This window comes from Mytilus trossulus, chromosome 5 (genome assembly GCF_036588685.1).
Source record: "Mytilus trossulus isolate FHL-02 chromosome 5, PNRI_Mtr1.1.1.hap1, whole genome shotgun sequence".
In the NCBI taxonomy this organism is placed as follows: domain Eukaryota; kingdom Metazoa; phylum Mollusca; class Bivalvia; order Mytilida; family Mytilidae; genus Mytilus; species Mytilus trossulus.
Genome location: NC_086377.1, coordinates 34356028 through 34380908, shown reverse-complemented (window position 1 = coordinate 34380908; position 24881 = coordinate 34356028). Strand labels below are relative to the sequence as shown.

Genomic DNA, 24881 nt, shown 5'->3' with positions numbered 1-24881 from the left:
AGGGGTCCGTAGGTGGCATGTTGCAAGGCAAAATTTCTGTCCCTATCCAATATGCCCTCTTTTTCCGGTGGCAGTCCAAATTTCTCCGACCATCATCCCAAGTGGCCTCTATTGTATCAACCTACCTATTGTATTTATTGTGAACTTGTTCTCGTCCTGAATATGCATGAAATATTTGCCACTGGACGTTAAGCAACCAACAATCAATCAATGTAGGGGACGATAAAACAAATCAAATACAATTGAAGGGAAGTCCGGGGGGAATTTAATTTGAGAATGTGCTATTATCTTGTAAAGGGTCCATATCCCCACCCCTAACCCACATATATTCTTGTAGGGGACAATAACACAAATGAAAACAAATAAAAGGGAAGTCCATAAGAAGTCACCCCACCCCTCTGGTTTGAAAACTTGTAAACGGTCCAAATCCATATCCCTAAACCATATATATTATTAAATGGCACGATAAAACAAATTTAATGATGTAAAAGGGAAATTCCTGGGGGTCACCCCCACCCTGTACAATTTGAGAACGTGCTATTATCTTGTAAATGGTCCAGATCCCCAACCCTAAACCATATCAATTATTGTAGGGGACAATACATCAAATCAAATGAAATTAAAGGGAAGTCACTGGGGTCACCCTTACCCCATTCTATTTGAGAATGTGCTATTATCTTTTGAAGGGTACAAATCCCCACCCCTAAACCATATATATTCTTGTAAGGGACAGTTAAACAAAAGAAAATAAATAAAAGGGAAGTCCCTAGGGGGTCACCCCACCCCTTCTTGTTTGAAAGCTTGTAAACGGTCTAGATCCCCACCCCTAAACCATGTACATTCTTGTAGGGGACGATAAAATAAATCAAATAAAGTTGAAGGGAAGTAGCTGGGGTCACCCCTACCCCCATTCACTTTGAGAACGTGCTATTATCTTTTAAATGGTCCAGATCCCAACCCCTAAACCATATATATTCTTGTATGGGACTATGAAACAGATGAAATGGAAGGGTAGTCCCTAGGGTGTCCCAAATCTTTGTATGCTTAACATATATAGGAAGAGTACCATACATATATCAATTTTGTAGAAAATAAATGATCGGTAATACAAATTGGCCAACCCCGTAGGCAGAAAAAAAAACATCTAAACATATCACATTACATGAGCAGTATGTTCATAAAACTGTTTTGCTACGACTTTATTACTTACCTTTTTTATATATAATTACAGTTACAGAAACAACACAATGGAATAAATCAAAACCCATGGTAAACGCATGTTATCTTCACTTTGATATACAGGCCGAGTTGTTTGAAACTGATATTAAAATGGAAGAGCAAATGAGTGACATATCTGAAGCCATTTCCAAATATTCCAATGGGAGCGGAACAAACAACAAGATAACTGCAACGCTCTTACCTCTTAGTCTTGGTAACTAGTTCATATTTATGATTTCAGTATACTTAAATATACAATTTATCTGTAAATATTCCTAAAAAAATGAATTAAAACGAACTACTTATTATTTATTCTATCTATTTTATTTATATATTTTTTTAAATATAATAATACATTTCTTCTTCTTCTTCGTTTGTACTGTTAAAGCATACCTCAAAATACAGAGGCGAAAGATACTTAGGGTAACACAATACAAAAACCTTTTTTTTTACTTCCAATCTCCAACCTTAAAGCTTCATTCTTAAAAATGAATACAATATTTTTGTCATAAAATCATTATGTAATCAACTATGAGGCAATTAATGGCAAAATCTGTGTCAGTTCTCTTGAATGAATTTAGCTCTGACATCTCTATTACTACACAAGAAATTTAAAAGTTATCTTAATCAACACAACAGGAGCTACAACAGGGTGCCTCAAATTATTGCTATCCTATTTCATTCTCTCATACAACTGTTATTAGTGTAAACATCCTTTCCACATAAAAGTACATATTGTTTGATTAGGTGTAAAATTTGACATTTTATCCAAAATCTGAGACACCCTTTTGTAGCTAATGGCTCTAGGAACAACATATTATAAAATCAACCCTCTTGGGGAATCCACGAAGAAGCTAATTTCAATTGACTATACCCCCGATTCGATAAAAAAGGGGGTATACTGTTTTACTTGTCTGTCCATCCGTCAGTCCATTCGTAAGTCCGTCAGTCCTATGAATATTGTCGTCGCATTTTTCTCAGGAACTACTTGACAAGGATTTCTGTAATTTGGGTTTTAGGATTTATATACGTTAGTTATACAGTTTAATTCGTTTTCAGATTCATCACTCGACAACTTCCTGTTTACTTAACACTTGTATCAGTTAACACATAATAGCCAAGTTGAAACCTTTCGTCAATTTTTCTAAGGAACTACTTTACACGGAATTCTGAAATTTGGTTTCAGGATTTATATTATTCAGCTACACCGTTTGATGCGTTTTCAGACTCATCACTCAAAAATTTCCTGTTTTTCAGAATATTTCGGCTGGGGTATCATTAGTCAGCAGTAGCTCGCAGTTTTACTTGTTTAGAATTAAAGTTTTATTTAAAATTGTACAATAAAAAAAATATATAAACCGCAAAATGATAGCAATGAAAGATCTACAAACACATCAACACGGCTTATTTTTTTCAGTCGACTCGTTCTTGTAGTTTTGTTGCTCTTTCATTATGTTCTTTATCTTCTCACTTGCCTATTATATAACGCATAAATTATAATGGATAAAGATCAATTTTACAAACAAACATTTATAGCAAGAAAAAACAATACAAAAGAGATATTAGTCGAGAAATATCAAGTTTCCAATTTTTATAATGCACATAGATGAGTTTGAGCAACCCAGTTTTATAGCTTACATCTGTAAAATCAATGATATTGCTAAGGTTTTAAAACAAATATAGAACGTTGGGTAAAAGTTAAGTTATTGTGTTTGCAATGATTCAATGAATATTTGAGCTTACGATACGTGTAGATGTAAAATAACACGCATGACAAACTCGCAGGTAGATTGTTAATTGTTTTACTTTTTTAAACAATCTCGAAAACTTTATCTGAAAATAATTGCAGAAAGTAAATCTTACCTTAACAAAAAGAATTTCAAAACGATTAAGATTACTGAAATAGATTAATTTTCAACACCCTTTTTGTTATCGAAGTTAATATGTACACTAGAGTTGGATTATTGTCTATCGACAAATTATTGTTATGACTAAAGTTTAAGATAGACTGCAAAGCTAGACAAAACCAAGCCAAATATATACTTTTAGTATCTTAAGAACTACTGATAATACTTATTTTTGTATATGCAGTTGGTGACATAGAGTCCTCGAAATCCATCAGATGCACAGCGACTGGAACTAGTGAATCAGTATATGGTTCACCGTTGTCTCTTGAACATCTTCGATATCAAATTCCCTATCAATCAGCCATTGCCAATGCTGAACATTGTTGTACACAGATACTAACTTCAACTAGATATAGATCAGCTGCTACTAGTGGTCAACCACAAGGTAAATATGTATTTATTTTCCTTACAGAGAATAAAGCCTAAACTGATTATTAAAAAAATAAAATACAAAATTTAGAAATAAGTTTAGTGTATAATAATTTCATTGATCTTCATTAACATATGTTAGTATAGTCCTTACATTACAGTATTATCAATCAGATTATGTTGTATATATATTGTTTTAACAGGGCTCGCGGGTCTAAATAATTTGTTTTGCTTAGTATAGGATTTCGCTATATTTTTCTATAAATTAACTTTATCTTATACTTAATAGAAAAATTAAATTAAAAAAATGGGGTCACTGTTCATTAACGCTAACAATCTGTCTTCGAAAGAAGTATACTAAATATAAATCCTGGTACCTATGATAAAAGAGGGACGACAGATACCAAAGGGACAGTCAAACTCATAAATCTAAAAAAAAACTGACAACGCCATGGCTAAAAATGATAAAGACAAACAGACAAACAATAGTATACATGATACAACATAGAAAACCAAAAAATAAACAACACGAACCCCACCAAAATCTAGGGGTGATCTCAGGTGCTCCGGAAGGGTAAGCAGATCCTGTTCCACATGTAGCACCCGTCGTGTTGCTTATTTGATTTCGAATCCGGTAAATAGTCTAATTCGGTAGGTAACATTCATGAAACGGAAGGGGATTGTAGTTACGACGTAAGGAACATATCCGACATCATTTTTGAAACGGTTATTCCATAACGGTCAACCAACTCGTGATGGCGTCCGTAAAATTTACGAAGGGATGATTTCAACTTCACAATTTGAAACTCTTGATTTAATAGCTTCCTTGTGAGAAGCAAACCTCTATCAAGAAAATCATGATAGGAAATGCAAGCACGGGAATATCGTATCAATTGGGAGACATATTCCCGGTATGTAGGTGCTGCTGGAATGTTGCTACTTAGAAATGGAAAGTTCACAATTAGAAAGCTGAAATCATCTCTTTTGTCGTAAAGTTTTGTTTTCAACCGACCCTCATTGTCAATTTTTAAATGTAAGTCAAGTTATGAAGCCGACTTAACTGTATCTGTAGTATTCTTTATCTGTAGTTCAATGGGATAAATGCGTTCCACATAGTCACCAAATTTGGAATTATTTAGTGAAAGAACATCATCTATATAGCGGAAAGTAGAGTTAAAGGATATTGCTAACTTCTTATCTTTCTTCCTAAGAAGTTCCTAAGTTGACACTCTTTGTATAGGTACTTTTTTTTTTGAACTAATAGGAGAAATAGAGGTTATTTCGAAACAATAAAAAGAACTAAATTATAGAAAACTCTAAAATTTTTCAATCGTTTAGTTTTAGTACAACTTAGTTTGAAAAGAATAATAAAAAATATAGGTCACCGATGATTTAAAAAAGATATTCAAATTTTGATGTAAAAAAATGGCATTTCTGCACAAAAGGAAGACAATTTTGAGCTTTTTAAATGATATATACCCTTCCGGAGCACCTGAGATCACCCCTAGTTTTTGGTGGGGTTCGTGTTGTTTATTCTTTAGTTTTCTATGTTGTGTCATGTGTACTATTGTTTTTCTGTTTGTCTTTTTCATTTTTAGCCATGGCGTTGTTTGTTTGTTTTAGATTTACGAGTTTGACTGTCCCTTTGGTATCTTTGATCCCCGTTTTAAAAGTCATCTGGGGACAAACGGATTGATTTTTTGAATTGATTTTTGTACCATATGTACCAAGTTATAAATAAAATTTGTAATGAAAAAAGAAATGTTTATTTTTTTTTTAAATTGTTATTCCCTCGAGCTCCTTAAATGTGGCGTGATTATTTAAGTTCTTATGCTTGAACAGTGGAAGTGAGTTCACTATTGATCTTAACCAAACAAAGCAATATTTTATGATTGTTTAATTCAAGGTTTCATTCCAATTCGCAAAAGCATTTAGATTAAGATATCATAACATAATATTTAGTTAAAATCTGTAACTTTTATTAATGCATATGTATCTTCCTATCACATCTAATCACAAAGAAAGAATATATATATCTCTTTCTTAGCTCACCTGTCACAATGGACCATATGAGCTTTTCTCATCACTTGACGCCATTCGTCCGTCGTCGTCGTCCGTTAACATATTTATATAAAAAAATACTCTCCTCTGCAACTACTGGGCTAAATATTTAACAGAATTTGGCCACAATCCTCATTGATATATGTAGTCTAAAAACGTGTCCGATGATCTGGCCTGTCATCCAAGATAGCCACAAAAGCTTAACATTAAATAGGGATAAAATAAATATTTTGGCTTATATCTCTGAAACAAATCATTTAGGGTAATCTGACATGGAGTGAAATCGTTCATCATGTCAAGATCGATCTGCCCATTAAAATTCGGACAAATCAGACAACCGATTGAATGGCTGCTCCTGATTCGGTAAACTTTCTGGTTATTATCTTGAATAGTATGTTTTACTTTTGTATAATCCAAAAACCGCAGCTTAATACCAAACTGTTTGAAATTCATATTTGGAAGATAAAACATTTATTTTCTAAATCATAGGTTCTGGTGCAAAGGTGTCTTCTAAACTCCCAAATAGACCAATTTCAGCTCCCAATGCTAGATCAGTTTTAATGAATACCGAAAAGGTTCCAACTGTAGGTAAGTATTTACAATTACAAATAAGGTTGTGATGTCATTTTTCATATTAATTCTCATATTCCAACGAAACTTAAGTTTTTTGAAAATCAAATTCAAATATCAAATACGCGCAAAACACCAGGTTTTGCGGAACACATTTTATACGCCCGTCTTTTAGACGGGACGTACTATGGTATACCGTTGCCCGTCCGTCGTCGACACTTCGGACAATAACTCAAAAACACTTTCACAAATTTCCATGAAACGTAAGTGAATTGTTTATATCTATTGACGTAAGCTCCCTTTCGTTTATTTTTTAATTTCAGATTTTAAGTTTTGGATTTATGGGGCTTTAATCATAAAAAGGGGTTCCGTTGTCCACACTTCAGACAATAACTCAAAAACACTTTCACCAATTTCCATGAAACTTAAGTGAATTTTTTATATCTATTGATGTAAGCTCCCTTTCAATTTTTATAAATTTCAGATTTTACATTTCCGTGTTATGAAGTTTTATGCTTAACAAAGGGGAGTTTTCCAATTTGGGGACAATAACTAACACTTTCACCAAATTTTATGCAACTTTGATAAAATGTTTATATCTACTGACATAAGCTCCCTTTCCATTTTTATAAATTTTAGATTTTACGTTTACTTAAGTAATGAATTTTTATACTTAAAAAAGGGGGACTTTATGCAACTTTTGTGAAACTGAGAGCAACGAGCGTATCATGCGCTAAAACGCAGCCCTTTATTGAAATTTACTAAACCTGGCGCAAAAGCTGCAGTAGTATTAAAATTGTATAAAGGTTTGCATACACATTTTACTAAATCACACGAGGAATATAAACGAAAGCATTTTTTTTTTGCATCAACCAATGGAAAAGGGTTACCACGAAGGGAAATTAATCCACAGTGAATGCCACATTTCTTTTAATATTGCCGTCGCTTAAATTCTGTTTGTTTAACGTGAACACCACATTTTGCTATTATATCTGTCGTAGGTATACTGTCAAATTAACGTATACGTCCCGTTTAAATTATTTCTGTCGTAGAGTATTCTATCATTGACGTACTTTTCCCACTTTTGAACTAGTTTTCTCATTAAAGTATTGGTTTATTGATGTAGATGCCATGTTGTGTTTATTTTTGGTGTCGTTTAAAGAGTGGCCGACTGTTAACCAGTTAACCGTCAGAAGGACCGAATATCGAATACCAAAAAATGATATTCGGTTGAACGATTTATTTTTCAATTTTAATAGATTTGATGTACTAAATATGTATTGAAATCATGAAATGACTCTGCCTTATTTCAAAATATTGTCGAGGTATTCATTTTGACAGATGATTGGATATAGGAAGATGTGATGTGAGTGCCAATGAGACAACTCTCCATCCAAATAACAATTTAAAAATTAAACCATTATAGGTTTAAGTACGGCCTTCGACACGGAGCCTTGGCTCACACCGAACAACAAGCTATAAAGGGCCCCTAAATTACTAGTGTAAAACCATTCAAACGGGAAAACCAACGGTCTAATCTATATAAACAAAACGAGAAACGAGAAACACGTATATATTACATAAACAAACGACAACTACTGTACATCAGATTGTCCAGTTTATCACGAGTTGGTTGACCGTTATGGAATAACTGTTTCACAAATGATATCGGATACATTGTATGTTCCTTACGTCGTAACTACAGTTCCCTTCCCTTTCATGAATGTGACCTACCAAATTAGACTATATACCAGATTTGTTATCACATACGCAACAGGACGGGTGCCACATGTGTAGCAGAATTTGGTTACCCTTCTGGAGCACCTTAGATCAGTCCTAGTTTTTGTGGGGTTCGTGTTGTTAATTCTTTAGTTTTCTATGTTGTCTCATATGTACTATTGTTTGTCTGTTTGTCTTTTTCATTTTTAGCCTTGGCGTTGTTTGTTTGTTTTAGATTTACGAGTTTGACTGTCCCTTTGGTATCTTTGATCCCCGTTTTAAAAGTCATCTGGGGACAAACGGATTGATTTTTTGAATTGATTTTTGTACCATATGTACCAAGTTATAAAAAAAATTTGTAATGAAAAAAGAAATGTTTATTTGTTTTTTAAATTGTTATTCCCTCGAGCTCCTTAAATGTGGCGTGATTATTTAAGTTCTTATGCTTGAACAGTGGAAGTGAGTTCACTATTGATCTTAACCAAACAAAGCAATATTTTATGATTGTTTAATTCAAGGTTTCATTCCAATTCGCAAAAGCATTTAGATTAAGATATCATAACATAATATTTAGTTAAAATCTGTAACTTTTATTAATGCATATGTATCTTCCTATCACATCTAATCACAAAGAAAGAATATATATATCTCTTTCTTAGCTCACCTGTCACAATGGACCATATGAGCTTTTCTCATCACTTGACGCCATTCGTCCGTCGTCGTCGTCCGTTAACATATTTATATAAAAAAATACTCTCCTCTGCAACTACTGGGCAAAATATTTAACAGAATTTGGCCACAATCCTCATTGATATATGTAGTCTAAAAACGTGTCCGATGATCTGGCCTGTCATCCAAGATAGCCACAAAAGCTTAACATTAAATAGGGATAAAATAAATATTTTGGCTTATATCTCTGAAACAAATCATTTAGGGTAATCTGACATGGAGTGAAATCGTTCATCATGTCAAGATCGATCTGCCCATTAAAATTCGGACAAATCAGACAACCGATTGAATGGCTGCTCCTGATTCGGTAAACTTTCTGGTTATTATCTTGAATAGTATGTTTTACTTTTGTATAATCCAAAAACCGCAGCTTAATACCAAACTGTTTGAAATTCATATTTGGAAGATAAAACATTTATTTTCTAAATCATAGGTTCTGGTGCAAAGGTGTCTTCTAAACTCCCAAATAGACCAATTTCAGCTCCCAATGCTAGATCAGTTTTAATGAATACCGAAAAGGTTCCACCTGTAGGTAAGTATTTACAATTACAAATAAGGTTGTGATGTCATTTTTCATATTAATTCTCATATTCCAACGAAACTTAAGTTTTTTGAAAATCAAATTCAAATATCAAATACGCGCAAAACACCAGGTTTTGCGGAACACATTTTATACGCCCGTCTTTTAGACGGGACGTACTATGGTATACCGTTGCCCGTCCGTCGTAGACACTTCGGACAATAACTCAAAAACACTTTCACAAATTTCCATGAAACGTAAGTGAATTGTTTATATCTATTGACGTAAGCTCCCTTTCGTTTTTTTTTTAATTTCAGATTTTAAGTTTTGGATTTATGGGGCTTTAATCATAAAAAGGGGTTCCGTTGTCCACACTTCAGACAATAACTCAAAAACACTTTCACCAATTTCCATGAAACTTAAGTGAATTTTTTATATCTATTGATGTAAGCTCCCTTTCAATTTTTATAAATTTCAGATTTTACATTTCCGTGTTATGAAGTTTTATGCTTAACAAAGGGGAGTTTTCCAATTTGGGGACAATAACTAACACTTTCACCAAATTTTATGCAACTTTGATAAAATGTTTATATCTACTGACATAAGCTCCCTTTCCATTTTTATAAATTTTAGATTTTACGTTTTCTTAAGTAATGAATTTTTATACTTAAAAAAGGGGGACTTTATGCAACTTTTGTGAAACTGAGAGCAACGAGCGTATCATGCGCTAAAACGCAGCCCTTTATTGAAATTTACTAAACCTGGCGCAAAATCTGCAGTAGTATTAAAATTGTATAAAGGTTTGCATACACATTTTACTAAATCACACGAGGAATATAAACGAAAGCATATTTTTTTGGCATCAACCAATGAAAAAGGGTTACCACGAAGGGAAATTAATCCACAGTGAATGCCACATTTCTTTTAATATTGCCGTCGCTTAAATTCTGTTTGTTTAACGTGAACACCACATTTTGCTATTATATCTGTCGTAGGTATACTGTCAAATTAACGTATACGTCCCGTTTAAATTATTTCTGTCGTAGAGTATTCTATCATTGACGTACTTTTCCCACTTTTGAACTAGTTTTCTCATTAAAGTATTGGTTTATTGATGTAGATGCCATGTTGTGTTTATTTTTGGTGTCGTTTAAAGAGTGGCCGACTGTTAACCAGTTAACAGTCAGAAGGACCGAATATCGAATACCAAAAAATGATATTCGGTTGAACGATTTATTTTTCAATTTTAATAGATTTGATGTACTAAATATGTATTGAAATCATGAAATGACTCTGCCTTATTTCAAAATATTGTCGAGGTATTCATTTTGACAGATGATTGGATATAGGAAGATGTGATGTGAGTGCCAATGAGACAACTCTCCATCCAAATAACAATTTAAAAATTAAACCATTATAGGTTTGAGTACGGCCTTCGACACGGAGCCTTGGCTCACACCGAACAACAAGCTATAAAGGGCCCCTAAATTACTAGTGTAAAACCATTCAAACGGGAAAACCAACGGTCTAATCTATATAAACAAAACGAGAAACGAGAAACACGTATATATTACATACACAAACGACAACTACTGTACATCAGATTGTCCAGTTTATCACGAGTTGGTTGACCGTTATGGAATAACTGTTTCACAAATGATATCGGATACATTGTATGTTCCTTACGTCGTAACTACAGTTCCCTTCCCTTTCATGAATGTGACCTACCAAATTAGACTATATACCAGATTTGTTATCACATACGCAACAGGACGGGTGCCACATGTGTAGCAGAATTTGGTTACCCTTCTGGAGCACCTTAGATCAGTCCTAGTTTTTGTGGGGTTCGTGTTGTTAATTCTTTAGTTTCTTATGTTGTCTCATATGTACTATTGTTTGTCTGTTTGTCTTTTTCATTTTTAACCATGGCGTTGTCAGTTAATTTTCCATTTATGAGTTTGACTGTCCTTTTGGTATCGTTCGTCCCTCTTTTGTTAATTGCTATTGTTAATGCAAAAAAAAACCAACATAAATTAAATTAAAGTTTGGACAACTTGTCGATCACCTAGGGGCAAGATCTTAAATAAACATAATTACTAAAGTACATGGTTTTTAAGCAGTAATTTAAATCAGTAATCATTTGTCTTCATTATGTAAGAATTAATCTATGATTACGTGGACCTACATCTGAAGGTGCATAGCTTTAAACGAAATGTCAATTAAAAAAGTGTGAAAAGTCAATCGACGGGAATGTTATTAATGTATACTAGTTCCTGATGGTTAATCTTTTCAAATTGAAACACCCCACATTATTTTCTGAGACATCAAGAGGAAAAGATAGAATCATCGGTTTCAGACATTTCAATTCGACGAAATCAATAAGATTTTTTTTTCTTTCAATCTGACGTTATAACAAACGCTTAAGTTGATGCGGTTATATTGGATTAAGTAAAGCTTAGCCACGAATCCTGACAGACATGCCTTATAAAGCCAAAGGAAAAACTTTAATTCATCGTATTGTAAAAACGTACATTTGTAGGGTTAAACAGACACGGTCTTTACATATCAACTTACACTACTAGTTAACCGGCAAAACTGTACGATTTGACAACACTACTAAAAAGAATAAGGAATTTGCACTTGTATTTCTATGTGCATAGTTGTCAAATGTACCAGGATTATAATTTAGTACGCCAAACGTGCGTTTCGTCTACATAAGACTCATCAGTGACGCTCATTTCAAAATATTTATAAAGCCAAACAAGTATAAAGTTGAAGAGCATTGAGGATGCAGTTATATTATGAATTCTAAAGTTTGAGCAATTGGTTGATTAACTATCATTACACACTTAGATTGATTTTGTAGTTTTTATTTTACAGTTTCACCCAAGTCCATCCTTGCATTATCAAATTATTATTAAATGCACAATATTTAGTTCTAAATATGTTACTTGTATTTATATGACATCTTACAATACTAATATACCTTATTCTTTTAAGCTATAAAACCATGTTTAATCCATCATTTTTCAAATAAGATAATGGCTCACATCAAGCCAGGAATATGACAGTTGTTATCCATTTGTTTGATGTGTTTGCGCTTTTGGTTTTGATTAGGGACTTTCCGTTTCGAATTTTCCATTTTGTGATATTACTTATTATCACAAAACACATGAACGAGGAGTGTATCTTAATCGCGATTAAAATGTGAGTAAAGTAGTGTAATATATATCCAACCAAAATTACCTTTAAATCACTGCAATGTTTTATAATCACAGGGTCAAAGATGCATTGCTCATTTTGATTACGGATATTTTCTGTTGTATATATAATCGGAAATAATAGCAATCTATTTGACATTCATATTTGAAAGATAAAAAAATGATTTCTCAATTTGTAGGAATGGGGACTACCTTACCCCCAAATAGACCTATGTCAGTCCCCAATGCTAAATCAGTTTCTGGTTGTAACCAAAAGGATCAAACTGAAGGTAAGTCTTAACACATAAAGTAAATTAGTGACAACATTTTAAATACTATTTCTCGTATACTTATCATGCTTATAATGCTTAGATTACTTTTACTATAATTGATCCTGCTGTCGGCATGCTTCACATAATGAGAACTGTACATTTTGATGTTTTTACTAGCGTACCTTGATTTAGGCGGACAAAAACTATATAAAATGTGCCATGTGGTTAAATTAGACTTAGACCTCTTTAAAGGTCATGCCCAATCTTGCTGTTTAAAAATATGACATTTGCACTCTGCAGTTACATGGTTTTTATAAATTTTTGAACTAAATGTCTTTTTTATACGGTTTAAGTATTTCAAAACAAAGGCTATACCTAGAAGCATCATTTACCAAAATATAATGTATATTCGCCAACTATATGAAAATATGTGTGGGGGACAGGATGGAACTTTTTCTTTATGTCGATAGTGTAAGGCTGGTTCACAATGCATGAAACAGTAGCTTCGGTATTTATTTTGCTCACTGATAAGTTTTCTTGTCAACAAGTCATCTTTTTAGCTCACCTGGCCCAAAGGGCCAAGTGAGCTTTTCCCATCACTTGGCGTCCGTCGTCGTCGTCCGTCGTCGTTAGCTTTTACAAAAATCTTCTCCTCTGAAACTACTGGGCCAAATTAAACCAAACTTGGTTACAATCATTATTGGTGTATCTAGTTTAAAAAATGTGTGGCGTGACCCGCCAAACCAACCAACATGGCCGCCATGGCTAACAATAGAACATAGGGGTCAAATGCAGTTTTTGGCTTATAACTCAAAACCCAAAGCATTTAGAGCAAATCTGACATGGGGTATAGTTTTTTATCAAGTCAAGATCTATCTGCCCTGAAATTTTCAGATAAATCGGACAACCCGTTGTTGGGTTGCTGCCCCTGAATTGGTAATTTTAAGGAAATTTTGCTGTTTTTGGTTATTATTTTGAATATTATTATAGATAGAGATAAACTGTAAACAGCAATAATGTTCAACAAAGTAAGATTTACAAATAAGTCAACATGACCGAAATGGTCAGTTGACCCCTTTAGGAGTTATTGCCCTTTATAGTCAATTTTTAACCATTTTTCATAAATCTTAGTTATCTTTTACAAAAATCTTCTCCTCTGATACTACTGGGCCAAATTAATCTAAACTTGGCAACAATCATCTTTGGGGTATCTAGTTTAAAAAATGTGTGGCGTGACCCGGTCAACCAACCAAGATGGCCACCAAGGCTAAAAATAGAACATAGGGGTAAAATGCAGTTTTGGGCTTATAACTCAAAAACAAAAGCATTTAGAGCAAATCTTGCATGGGGTTAAATTGTTTATCAAATCAATATCTATTTGCCCTGTAATTTTCAGATTAATCTGACAACCCGTTGTTGGGTTGCTGCCTGTGAATCAGTAATTTTAAGGAAATTTTGCTGTTTTTGGTTATCTTGAATATTATTATAGATAAAGATAAACTGTAAACAGCAATAATGTTCAGCGAAGTAAGATTAACAAATAGGTCAACATGACCGAAATGGTCAATTGACCCCCTAAGGAGTTTTTGTCCTTTATAGTCAATTTTTTGCAATTTTCATAAAATTTGTAAATCTATATTAACATTTCCACTGATACCACTGGGCCAAGTTCATTATAGATAGAGATAATTGTAAGCAGCAAGACAGTTTAGTAAAGTAAGATTTACAAACACATCACCATCACCAAAACACAATTTTGTCATGAATCTATCTGCTTCCTTTGTTTGATATTCACATATACCAAGGTGAGCGACACAGGCTCTTTAGAGCCTCTAGTTTTTTTTATACTTTACATGCGAGAAACAAGGTTTTAACTAACCTTACGTTCAAATGATGTTTTAATCAACAGATATGTGTCGCAAACCTCTCAAATTGAAAACAACTCTTCTCGGAAAAATAGACACAAGATACTAAAGGGACGATTAAAACGTTGTCTGAAATAAACTGATAATGCCATGACAAAAAAAATAACTATAAAACTGTTTGGCAAATTCGAAATTATGGAGCAACTAGCATAGGATATCTAAATAAAACACGTGTTATGATCCCATTAAACTACAAAATTGGACGAAAACCCCTAACAGGAATACATGGTGAAGATTAGGGATGTTATCGAGTAATCGAGTATTTAAGTTATAAATAAAATTTGTAATGAAAAAACAAATGTTTTAATTTTTTTCTGAAATTTTTATTCCATCGAGCCTCCTTAATTGCGGCGTGATTATTTAAGTACTTATATTTGAACAGTGGAAGTGAGTTCATTATTGATATATACCAAACAAAGCAATATTTTATGATTTTTTACTTCAAGGTTTCAGTCAAGTTCGCAATAGCATTTAGAGTAAGACATCATAACATAATATTTAGTTAAAATCTGTAACTTTTATTAATGCATATGTATCTTCCTATCACATCTAATCACAAAGAATAAATATATATATCTCTTTCTTAGCTCACCTGTCACAATGGACCATATGAGCTTTTCTCATCACTTGACGCCATTCGTCTATCCTCGTCGTTCGAAAACATATCTATATAAAAAAATACTCTCCTCTGCAACTACTGGGCCACATATTAATAAAATTTGGCCACACTCATCATTGATATATGTAGATTAAAAATAAACGTGTCCGATGATCTTGCCTATCAACCAAGATGGCCACTAAAGCTTAACATTAAACAGTGAAAAAATAAATGTTTTGGCTTATATATAAATATCCCTGAAAACAAATCATTTAGGGGAAATCTGGAGTGAAATAGTTCATCAAGTTATGATCTATCTGCCTTAAAATTTCTGACAAATCAGACAGCTGATTGAATGGTTGCTGCTCCCATATCCCGGAAATTAAAGCAACAGTATAATGGTTGTTACATTTCATGCATCAATTGTATATACAAATATCAGGTGATCGACGACATAAGGTCCTTGGAGCCTCTCTTCATAAGCATAAGTGTCAGCATGAATTGCTCAACTCGTTATGTATTATTTTTGTATAATCTAAAAAGCTGAAGTAGTGTTAATATTAATTGTATAAAGGTTTGCATACACATTTTACTAAACCACACGATTAAATTTAACGGTTTTTTTTGGTCATCAACCCATGAAAAAGGGTTAACAAGAAAGAAAAAAATAATCTACAGTGAATGCCAAATTTCTTATAATATTGGCGTCGCTTGATTACTGTTTGTTTAACGTGTACTGTGTACACCACATTTTCCTACAATATTTGTTGTAGGGATACTGTCAAATTAACGTACAAGTCCCGTTTAAATTATTTCTGTCATCGAGTATTCTATCATTGACGTATTTTTCCCACTTTGGAACTTGTTTTATCATTAGGGTATTGTCTTATTGATGTAAATGCCATGTTGTGTTTATTATTGGTGTAGTTTTTAGAGTTGTCAACTGTTAACAAGTTAACCGTCAGAAGGAACGAATATAGAATAGCAAAAGATCGTTGTAGTAATTATTTTGACAGATAATTGTCTAGATTACCAAGAGTTGGTTTCACAAATGATATCGGATATGTTCCTTACGTCGTAACTACAATCCCCTTCCCTTTCATGAATGTAACCTATCAAATTATACTATTTATCAGATTTGTTATCACATAATCAACACGATGGATGCCACATGTGGAGCAGGATTTGCTTACCGCCGCCATACCCTTCCGGAGCACCTGAGATCACCCCTAGTTTTTGGTGGGCTCGTGTTGTTTATTCTTTAGTTTTCTATGTTGTGTCATGTGTACTATTGTTTGTCTGTTTGTCTTTTTCATTTTTAAACCATGGCGTTGTCAGTTTATTTTCAATTTATGAGTTTGACTGTCCCTTTGGTATATTTCGTCCCTCTTTATTGATTTATATTGTTAATACAAAAAAAAACCATAAAATTAATTAAAACTTGGACAACTTGTCGATCAGCTAGAGGAGAGATCTTAAATAAAATAGGTAGTAGAAGGCATGTTTTTTAAGCAGTTATTTATATAATTAAATCAGTAATAATTTGTCTTCATTATGTAAGAATTAATCTATGATTACGTGGACCTACATCTGAAGGTGCATAGCTTTAAACGAAATGTCAATTTAAAAAGGTGTGAAAGGCAAATAGACGGGAATGTTATTAATGTATAGTAGTTCCTGATGTTAAATCTTTTCAAATTGAAACACCCCATATTATTTTCTGAGAAATCAAGAGGAAAAGATAGAATCATCGGTTTCAAACATTTCAATTCGACGAAATCAATAAGACATTTTTTATTTTTTCAATCTGACGTTATTACAAACGCTTTAGTTGATGCGCTTGCATTTGATTATTAAAAGTCAATCTAAGCCAGGAATCCTGACAGACATGCCTTATAATGCCAAAAGAAAAACTTCATTTCACCGTATTGTAAAAATGTACATTTGTAGGATTAAACAGATAAGGTCTTCACATATCAACTTACACTACCAGTTAACCGGCAAAACTGTACAATTTAACAACACTACCAAAAACAATAAGGAATTTGCACTTGTATTTCCATGTGCATACTTATGAAATGTACCAGGATTATAATTTAGTATGCCAAACGTGCGTTTCGTCTACATAAGACTCATCAGTGAAATTCATATCAAAAAATTTATAAAGCCAATGAAGTACAAAATTGAAGAGCATTGAGGATGCAGTTATATTATGAAATCTGAAGCTTGGGCAATTGGATGATTAACTATCTTGACACACTTAGATTGATTTTGTGGTTTATGTTTTACAGTTTCACTCAAGTTCATCCTTGCATTATCAAATTATTATTAAATGCACAATATTTAGTTTTAAATATATTACTTTATTTATATCACATCTTACAATAAGAATCTACCTTATTCTTTTTAGCTATAAAACCAGGTTCAATCTATCATTTTTCAATACGATAATGCCTGTAGCAAGTCAAGAATATGACAGTTGTTATCCAATTGTTTGATGTATTTGCGCTTTTGGGTTTGATTAGGGACTTTCCGTTTCGAATTTTCCTCGGAGTTTGGTATTTTGTGATTTTACTTATCACATAACACATATATGAGGAGTATATCCCAATCGCGATTTAAATGTGAGTAAAGTAGTGCAATATAAAACTTTTTATAATCACAGGGTCAAATAACCGGCTCATTTGATTACGGATTATTTTTATGTTGTATATATAACCGGAAATAATAGCAATTTATTTGACATTCATATTTGAAAGATAAAAAATTATTTCTCAATTTGTAGTTTATGTAGGAATGAAGACTACTTTACCCCCGAATATACCTATACCAGTCGCCAATGCTATACCAGTTTCTGGATATAACCAAAAGAATCAAATTGATGGTAAGTATTACAAAATACAATGTAAGTTAGTGACAACATTGTACATACTAATAGACATTTGCGGAAACTCTCGGATTACACTTTAGACTTACGACTACAGGTGACAAAACAAGGGGTCATCTCAAAATACAAAAACAGATCAACAATACATATACAAAATAGCAAATGGTGTCTTCTATGGAAAAAAAATCTTTGTCCGAAGCGCTTTTCTGTATTTACCATTAGGACCACTCAAAGCCGAATATTTGAAGACAAGAATTTTAAGGACCGTGGGTGTAGAAAGATGTATGATATGATCAGCAAGATAAATAGACTTTCCCCGCGAAACAGTTTTTTTTTTAATGATATGGTAAGTATACGAAAACCAGCAAAAATATTGTTAAGATGATACTCTACTGCTGAATTACAACTTTGTATCCGCAACTGTTTCGTTGCCGATTTAAATAGATTGTGATTTTTTTTAACAATTTCTTCTCGCCTGCTACTCTTTTGAATTTTTATCCCTAACAATCAATCGAACAGATTTGCGTATAAACTTTATTTTGAAATGAACAACGTCGCAGTTAGAGATCACGGACTGTTCTGGGGGTTGGAACACACCCCTTTTCCTGTCGATATATGCTTTTGATTAGGGACATTTGGTCATCCCACCCCTTTTTTCTTGGGTTGGAATCCTCTTCGGAAAATGTCTGGATCGACCCCTGTGTCGTCAGTGTATTCTATATTACAATTCCATGAAAATAGTACTAGTCTCGGAACAGAGGTTAAATTTAGTTCCACATATGTTCATGGAGGATAATTATCGACACCGCGAAAAAACCAACTCTATACTTAATGATTCGAGGGATCTTTTTTATAATTATTGCAAAGTTTTAACTATTTAAGTACAGCTATTGAACATTTCAACTGAGTCAGTATAAAATATATTTCCGACACAAAACAGTTCGTCGATAACTGTTTTGTTGTTTTTTTCGAATAGTTGTGTTTTTTTTTCTATTGAAACCAAATTATTCCTATTCAGGAAAAAAAAGATTTTAACATTATACCGAACGGCAAGTCAGTGAAATTTAAGAATAAAAAGCTCCAAAACCCGTCCGCTTTATTTCCTCATTCTCTTTTAAACAAAATAAAAGAGAGAAAGTATGCCTTAGCATAAACATGCTCCTTGGTTGAGTGCACCTTTCTTTAGCTTACCCAACGTATTGCTGACTTTTTTCAGCAATTGCATTGTCCCAATCTATCAACTGCAACGACAATTGCGATAGTTTGTGTGTCTCATGTTAAATTTATTTCTAAAATAATGTTTGTTCATTCTATCTAATTCGTACAATTGTAGTATTTTCAATTTGGATAACACCGTATGCAATAATTAATGTTAACACAATGCTGGAAAATACATTTGAAAACAAATATTTAACTACAGGAACATTTCTCTATCGTTACATTGTTTTGGATCGACGATTTATTTTTACACTTTGAGAAAGTCCAAGATTTAAATGCTACCTGTAAGTGTAATTGTAATCCTAATCGTAGGTGTATGACAGTTTCCGCAAATGTCTATTTCTCGTATACTTCTAATGCTTAGTTTACTTTTACTATAATTGATCCTGCTGTCGGCATGCTACACATAAGAACTGTACATTTTGATGTTTTCATTAGCGTACTTTGATTTAGGCGGACAAACACTATAACAAATGTGTCATTTGGTTAGATTCGAATAAGACGTCTTTTAAGGTCATGCCCAATCTTGCTGTTGAAAAAAAATGACATTTGCACTTTGCAGTAACATAAGTTTTCTCGAGTAGGTTCAGTAAGACCCCTTTTTGGCCCCAAAATATAGCAGTTGTACAAAGTTGTGGATAATTTAATCTTCAAACTATTTATTGGAAAGTAAAATGATTCTGCTACATAAATATGGGCTGTTTTTGACAATACAAAGCACATAATTATATCGAGTACTAGCATCATAAAGTCATGCTAAATTACTGAAATCTTCACAATTTTAGCATTTTTGTTAAATTTTGGTCGGTTTCTGTCTTAAAATGAAAGTGGCCGTATTCGTGTTCATTCATAATATTGAAATGAAAGTTGTATTTGATGATAATAAATAATATATATATAAAGGTTGAGGATGAACACGGATGCGGCCACTTTCATTTTTGACAAAAACCATCTGAAAAGTGACGATTTTTGGCAAATTTGATAGATTTTTCATATTTAAGCTTGAATCGGAGCGTTTTTGATGACTTAATAAGTTAAAATCTTTCGGAAAAACTAATTGAATCTATTGAAATAGACACTTAAGTGTTTAAAAAGTGTCAAAAATATTTCGTTAGATGATTTTGAAAATTAAGGGCAAAATCTGCCCTTACTGGACCTACTCCTTTTTAACCGGATTTTTGTGACAAAAATGTCAGTTATTGATTTGGGGATGCTCGGCGGGCGGGCGGGCGTCAATCAAATGTCCGTGCATTAACTCATGAACCATTCAACCAAACTTTTAAAATTTTTAATATGTTGTTACTGACAACTAAATGAAGGTCAAGTTCAATAATGGCGATTTTGACTTTTACCGTTCAGGAGTTTTGGTTCTTGAAAGATTGAAAAATGGCGTTTCCAGTCGTTTCCGTGCATTTACGCATGAACTGTTCTACTTAAGCTTCCCAAATTTTAATATGTTGTTACTGGTGACAAAATGGAGGTCAAGTTCAATAATGACGATTTTGACTTTTACCGTTCAGGAGTTATGGTTCTTGAAAGATGGAAACATGGTGTTTCCAGTCGTGTCCGTTCATTTTCTCATGAACCATTCAACCAAAGCTTTTCAAATTCTAATATGTTGTTACTGATGACAAAATAGAGGTCAAGTTCAATAATGATGATTTTGACTTTTACCGTTCAGTAGTTATGTTTCTTGAAAGATCGTAAAATGGTGTTTCCAGTCGTGTCCGTGCATTTACGCATGGACTGTTCTACCAAAGCTTCCCAAATTTTAATATGTTGTTACTGATGACTAAATGGAGGTCAAGTTCAACAATGACGATTTTGACATTTACCGTTCAGGAGTTATGGTTCTTGAAAGATTGAAAAATGGTGTTTCTAGTTGTGTCTGTGCATTTTCTCATGAACCATTAAACCAAAGCTTTTCAAATTTTAATATGTTGTTACTGATGACAAAATAGAGGTCAAGTTCAATAATGACGATTTTGACTTTTACCGTTTAGGAGTTGTGGTTCTTGAAAGATTGTAAAATATTGTTTCCATTCACGTTGTTGCATTTACTCACGAACCATTCATTCTAAGCTTTTCAAATTTTAATATGTTGATACTGATGACAAAATAGAGGTCAAATTTTATATTGACAATTTTCACTTTCACCAATCATCAGTAATGGTTCTTGTGATATTGCCTGGACACAAATAAATGCTAATAAATCCGGTTTGCTGTCGTTGTGACAGCCTCTTGTTTGAATTAAATGTCTTTTTTATACGGTTAAAGTATTTTCAAAACATAGGCTATACCTAAAAATATCATTTAACACTATCTGATGTATATTCGCCTAATATATGAAAATATATGTGGGGGGCACGATGGGACCTTTTCTATATGTCGATAGTGTAAGACTGGTTCACAATGCATGAAACAGTAGCTTCGGTATTTAATTTGTTCACTGATAAGTTTTCTTGGCAACAAGGCATCTTTACACTTTTATAATTTTACATGCGAGAAACAAGGTTTTAGCTAACCTACGGTTCAAATGATGTTCTAATCAATAGGTATTTGTCGCAAAACTCTTAATCTTCATTTTAACATGCATTTCGTCTACATAAGACTCATCAGTGACGCTCGCATCAAAATATTTATAAAGCCAAACAAGTACAAAGTTGAAGAGTATGGAGGATCCAAAATTCCAAAAAAGTTGTGCCTAATACGGCTAAGGTATGCCTGGGATAAGAAAATCCTTATTTTTTCGTACAGTTTTGTAAACAGGAAAATAAAAAAAATGCTAATTGAGAGCACTAATTTTCAGGATTTTTTACTAGAATATTAATCAACATAAACTGTCGCTACGTCCCAGAACTAGAGGCTCTAAAGAGCCTGTATCGCTTACCCGATTCTACTTGGGTTTTTAAAATCATATAAAAAAATATAAAATTTGGCTAAACGTAACAACACAACCTCAAAAACAAAGGAACATTCAGGCTATGTTTGATTTCATTCAAAAGTAACCCAATGGCGGCCATCTAAGATGATGGATCGGCTACAAAGTAATAACACTTGGTCAGCACCTCATGCATGCTATGTTTTGTTTTATTCCATTCAGTAGTTCTCTAAAAGAAGTCATTTGAATACATTTCTCGTAGGGTCCCATGTTAAACTTTGTCCCCCTGCTGGCTGCCATCGTGGATGTTGGATCAGCTACAAAGAAACAGCACTTGGTCAGCATCTCAAAAGGAACATTCATGCCATGTTTGGTTTGATTCCATTCTCCATTCAGTGGTTCTCTTAAAGAAGACCGTTGTATATATTTCCCGTATGGTCCTATGTTAAACTAAGTCCCCGGCTAGCAGCCATATGGATGATGGATCAGCTACAAAGTAACAACACTTGGTCAGCACCTTATAGGGAACATACATGCCATGTGTGGTTTTATTCCATTCAGTGGTTCTTTAATAGAAGTCATGTGTATGTATTTCCCATAGGGTCCTATGTTAAACTAAGTCCCCCGCTGGCGGCCATCTTGGATGATGGATCAGCTACAAAGTAACAACACTTGGTCAGCACAATAAAATGATCTTTACATGCATCATCATGATGGTTTCTCTTCAGCGGTATTTAAAATAAAAAAATCTAATAATTCGACAATTGAAAATTACACTAACAAATTTTGATATTATCTAAGAGAATGTAGTCATAGAAATTTGAAATGTTTAAAGATTCATAACAGATAGTGTAAAAACAACGAAGTATGATCCAAAATACGTCCATTTAAGCAGTTAACTAAACAGGAATTAAATCCAATCATATGTTCAAATAATAAATATGATGCTTCATTATCTCTTCCAGAAAAGACAATAACCAGAGAAGAATTCGCCCAAGCTCAAACTCCTGTCAAACACAACATTCCTGTGTTTGTTACTTTGCGCCAACAATTGAATGTTAAAATGTCAAGAAATGAATATATGAACATCGGCAGCTGTATGAAAATAGGCAATACACTAGTGTTTACCGACTATTTAAATAAGCAACTCATTATTCGCAAAACAGATGTAGCTGATGTTTTTTATATTCCTTTGCCTTATAGACCATGTTATATAACAGACATAGACAGTATTACTGTGGCAGTAACCTGTACACTTGACAGATTCATACTGATAATAAATGTATCCACAGGTGAAGTCACCAGTACAATCGAAACTAGTGATTGTCTTTGGGGAATATCATATTATAATAATAACCTGTACGTTGTCATTGGTAGAAGTATAAAGCAAATGCATGTGATGGATCTGACGGGAAACGTTATACGTACTTTACCTTTAGGCACTATCCGTGGCATTACAGTACACAGAGACAGGCTTGTTTGTATAGAACTCACAACAATCAACTGCTTCGCGCTAGACGGAAAACTATTGTGGAGGTTTGAAAATGAGAAATATCGAAACTTAAATCGTGTGATAACAGATAATGACGGAAATGTCTATGTGACTGATGAAAATACCAACACTGTACTTGTTGTATATGATGATGGTCGACATTATGGGGACATTCTAACAGTATCAGATGAACTGTGTCAACCTGCAGGAATTCACTTTGACAAAAAACAAAATATTCTCATTGTTTGTAACAGACAAGACGGGAAGGCTTTCCTTTTTGACGTAAAAAAGAAATAAACATAAATAATCTTGGAGTACATGTTGAGGCAGCTAGTATGTTCTAATCTCTTGTGCATTTATTTAATCGCAAAGCATTATCTGTTTGTTATTCATAGACTAATCAACATAAAAGATTGTCATTTGTCTTACAGAATTACAAATTGCATATGTTATAAGATCATAATATATGGAGTTGTATTCAGGAATCATATGTAAACAAAAGATCATTAATTTTATATGGCCAACTCGTAAATATAAAATAAAAAATACAACGGTCACTTGCTTCAGTCATAATTTTGATTGTTCACATTTAAATTGTCTATTTATGCTTTTTTTTTGCTTACAAAGGCACTAACATGAAAAACACGAACGAATTCAATTGAAATAAAAACCAACGGCCTAATTTATAACAAACCAGTTTTAGCTGTCAGTTTCATGTTTGGCCATGGCGTTGTCAGTTCGTTTTAGATTTATGAGTTTGACTGTCCCTTTGGTATCTTTCGTCCCTCTTTTAATTTAAGAAGTTACTATTAAATGCTGATGAAGGTATATTAATTTGATGGTAATGTATGTAATTTTCTATTTAAGTACTTTTCTGATGTATTTGGAAATTGGAACATTGCTTTTGGCCATATCTTGTTGTTTTTGTTGGGTTTTTTTGGGGGGAAAATTGGGTGGGGGCATTTTTTCCCCTCCATTTTAAAAAAAAATAAAAAGAAATATTGTAAAAAAAAAGATTTACTTAGTAGTACGCAACACAACACAGTGTATTACACAAAAAGAAGAAATCTGCAATTGAACATATTAACAATTTCAAGTAGATAGGGTTGGCCTGCGTAAGAACGTTCTGTGCTGGTAATTCGGTGGTGACAGGTGCTGATTGGTTTGTTTGCATTGTATGGGAACGGCCAAAAATCGTTTTGTAGCTTAATTTTTTTCTGATACGTCGAAAATACCATGCAAAGAATATTACAATATTTTTTTTAAAGCAGAATTTGTGAAAACGAAATTGTCCTGACGATGTGCTGGTGATTGT

The 24881-nt window shown here is 33.2% G+C and overlaps 1 protein-coding gene across 2 annotated transcripts; it reads left to right on the top strand.

Moving 5' to 3' along the window:
• The first annotated feature begins 1253 nt into the window (after nucleotides 1-1253).
• Nucleotides 1254-23993, top strand: LOC134719603 (uncharacterized). Of its 2 annotated transcripts, XM_063582594.1 has the most exons (4): nucleotides 1254-1432; nucleotides 3310-3510; nucleotides 6045-6143; nucleotides 23040-23993. In XM_063582594.1, exons 1-4 carry the CDS (start codon nucleotides 1267-1269, stop codon nucleotides 23861-23863), a joined length of 1290 nt encoding a protein of 429 aa, XP_063438664.1. In that variant the 5' UTR covers nucleotides 1254-1266; the 3' UTR covers nucleotides 23864-23993. The 2 variants fall into 2 exon arrangements, with proteins under 2 accessions (XP_063438664.1, XP_063438665.1); XM_063582595.1 differs by lacking the exons at nucleotides 1254-1432; nucleotides 3310-3510; nucleotides 6045-6143 and adding exons at nucleotides 12518-12583; nucleotides 17874-17972.
• Nucleotides 23994-24881: the final 888 nt, after the last annotated feature.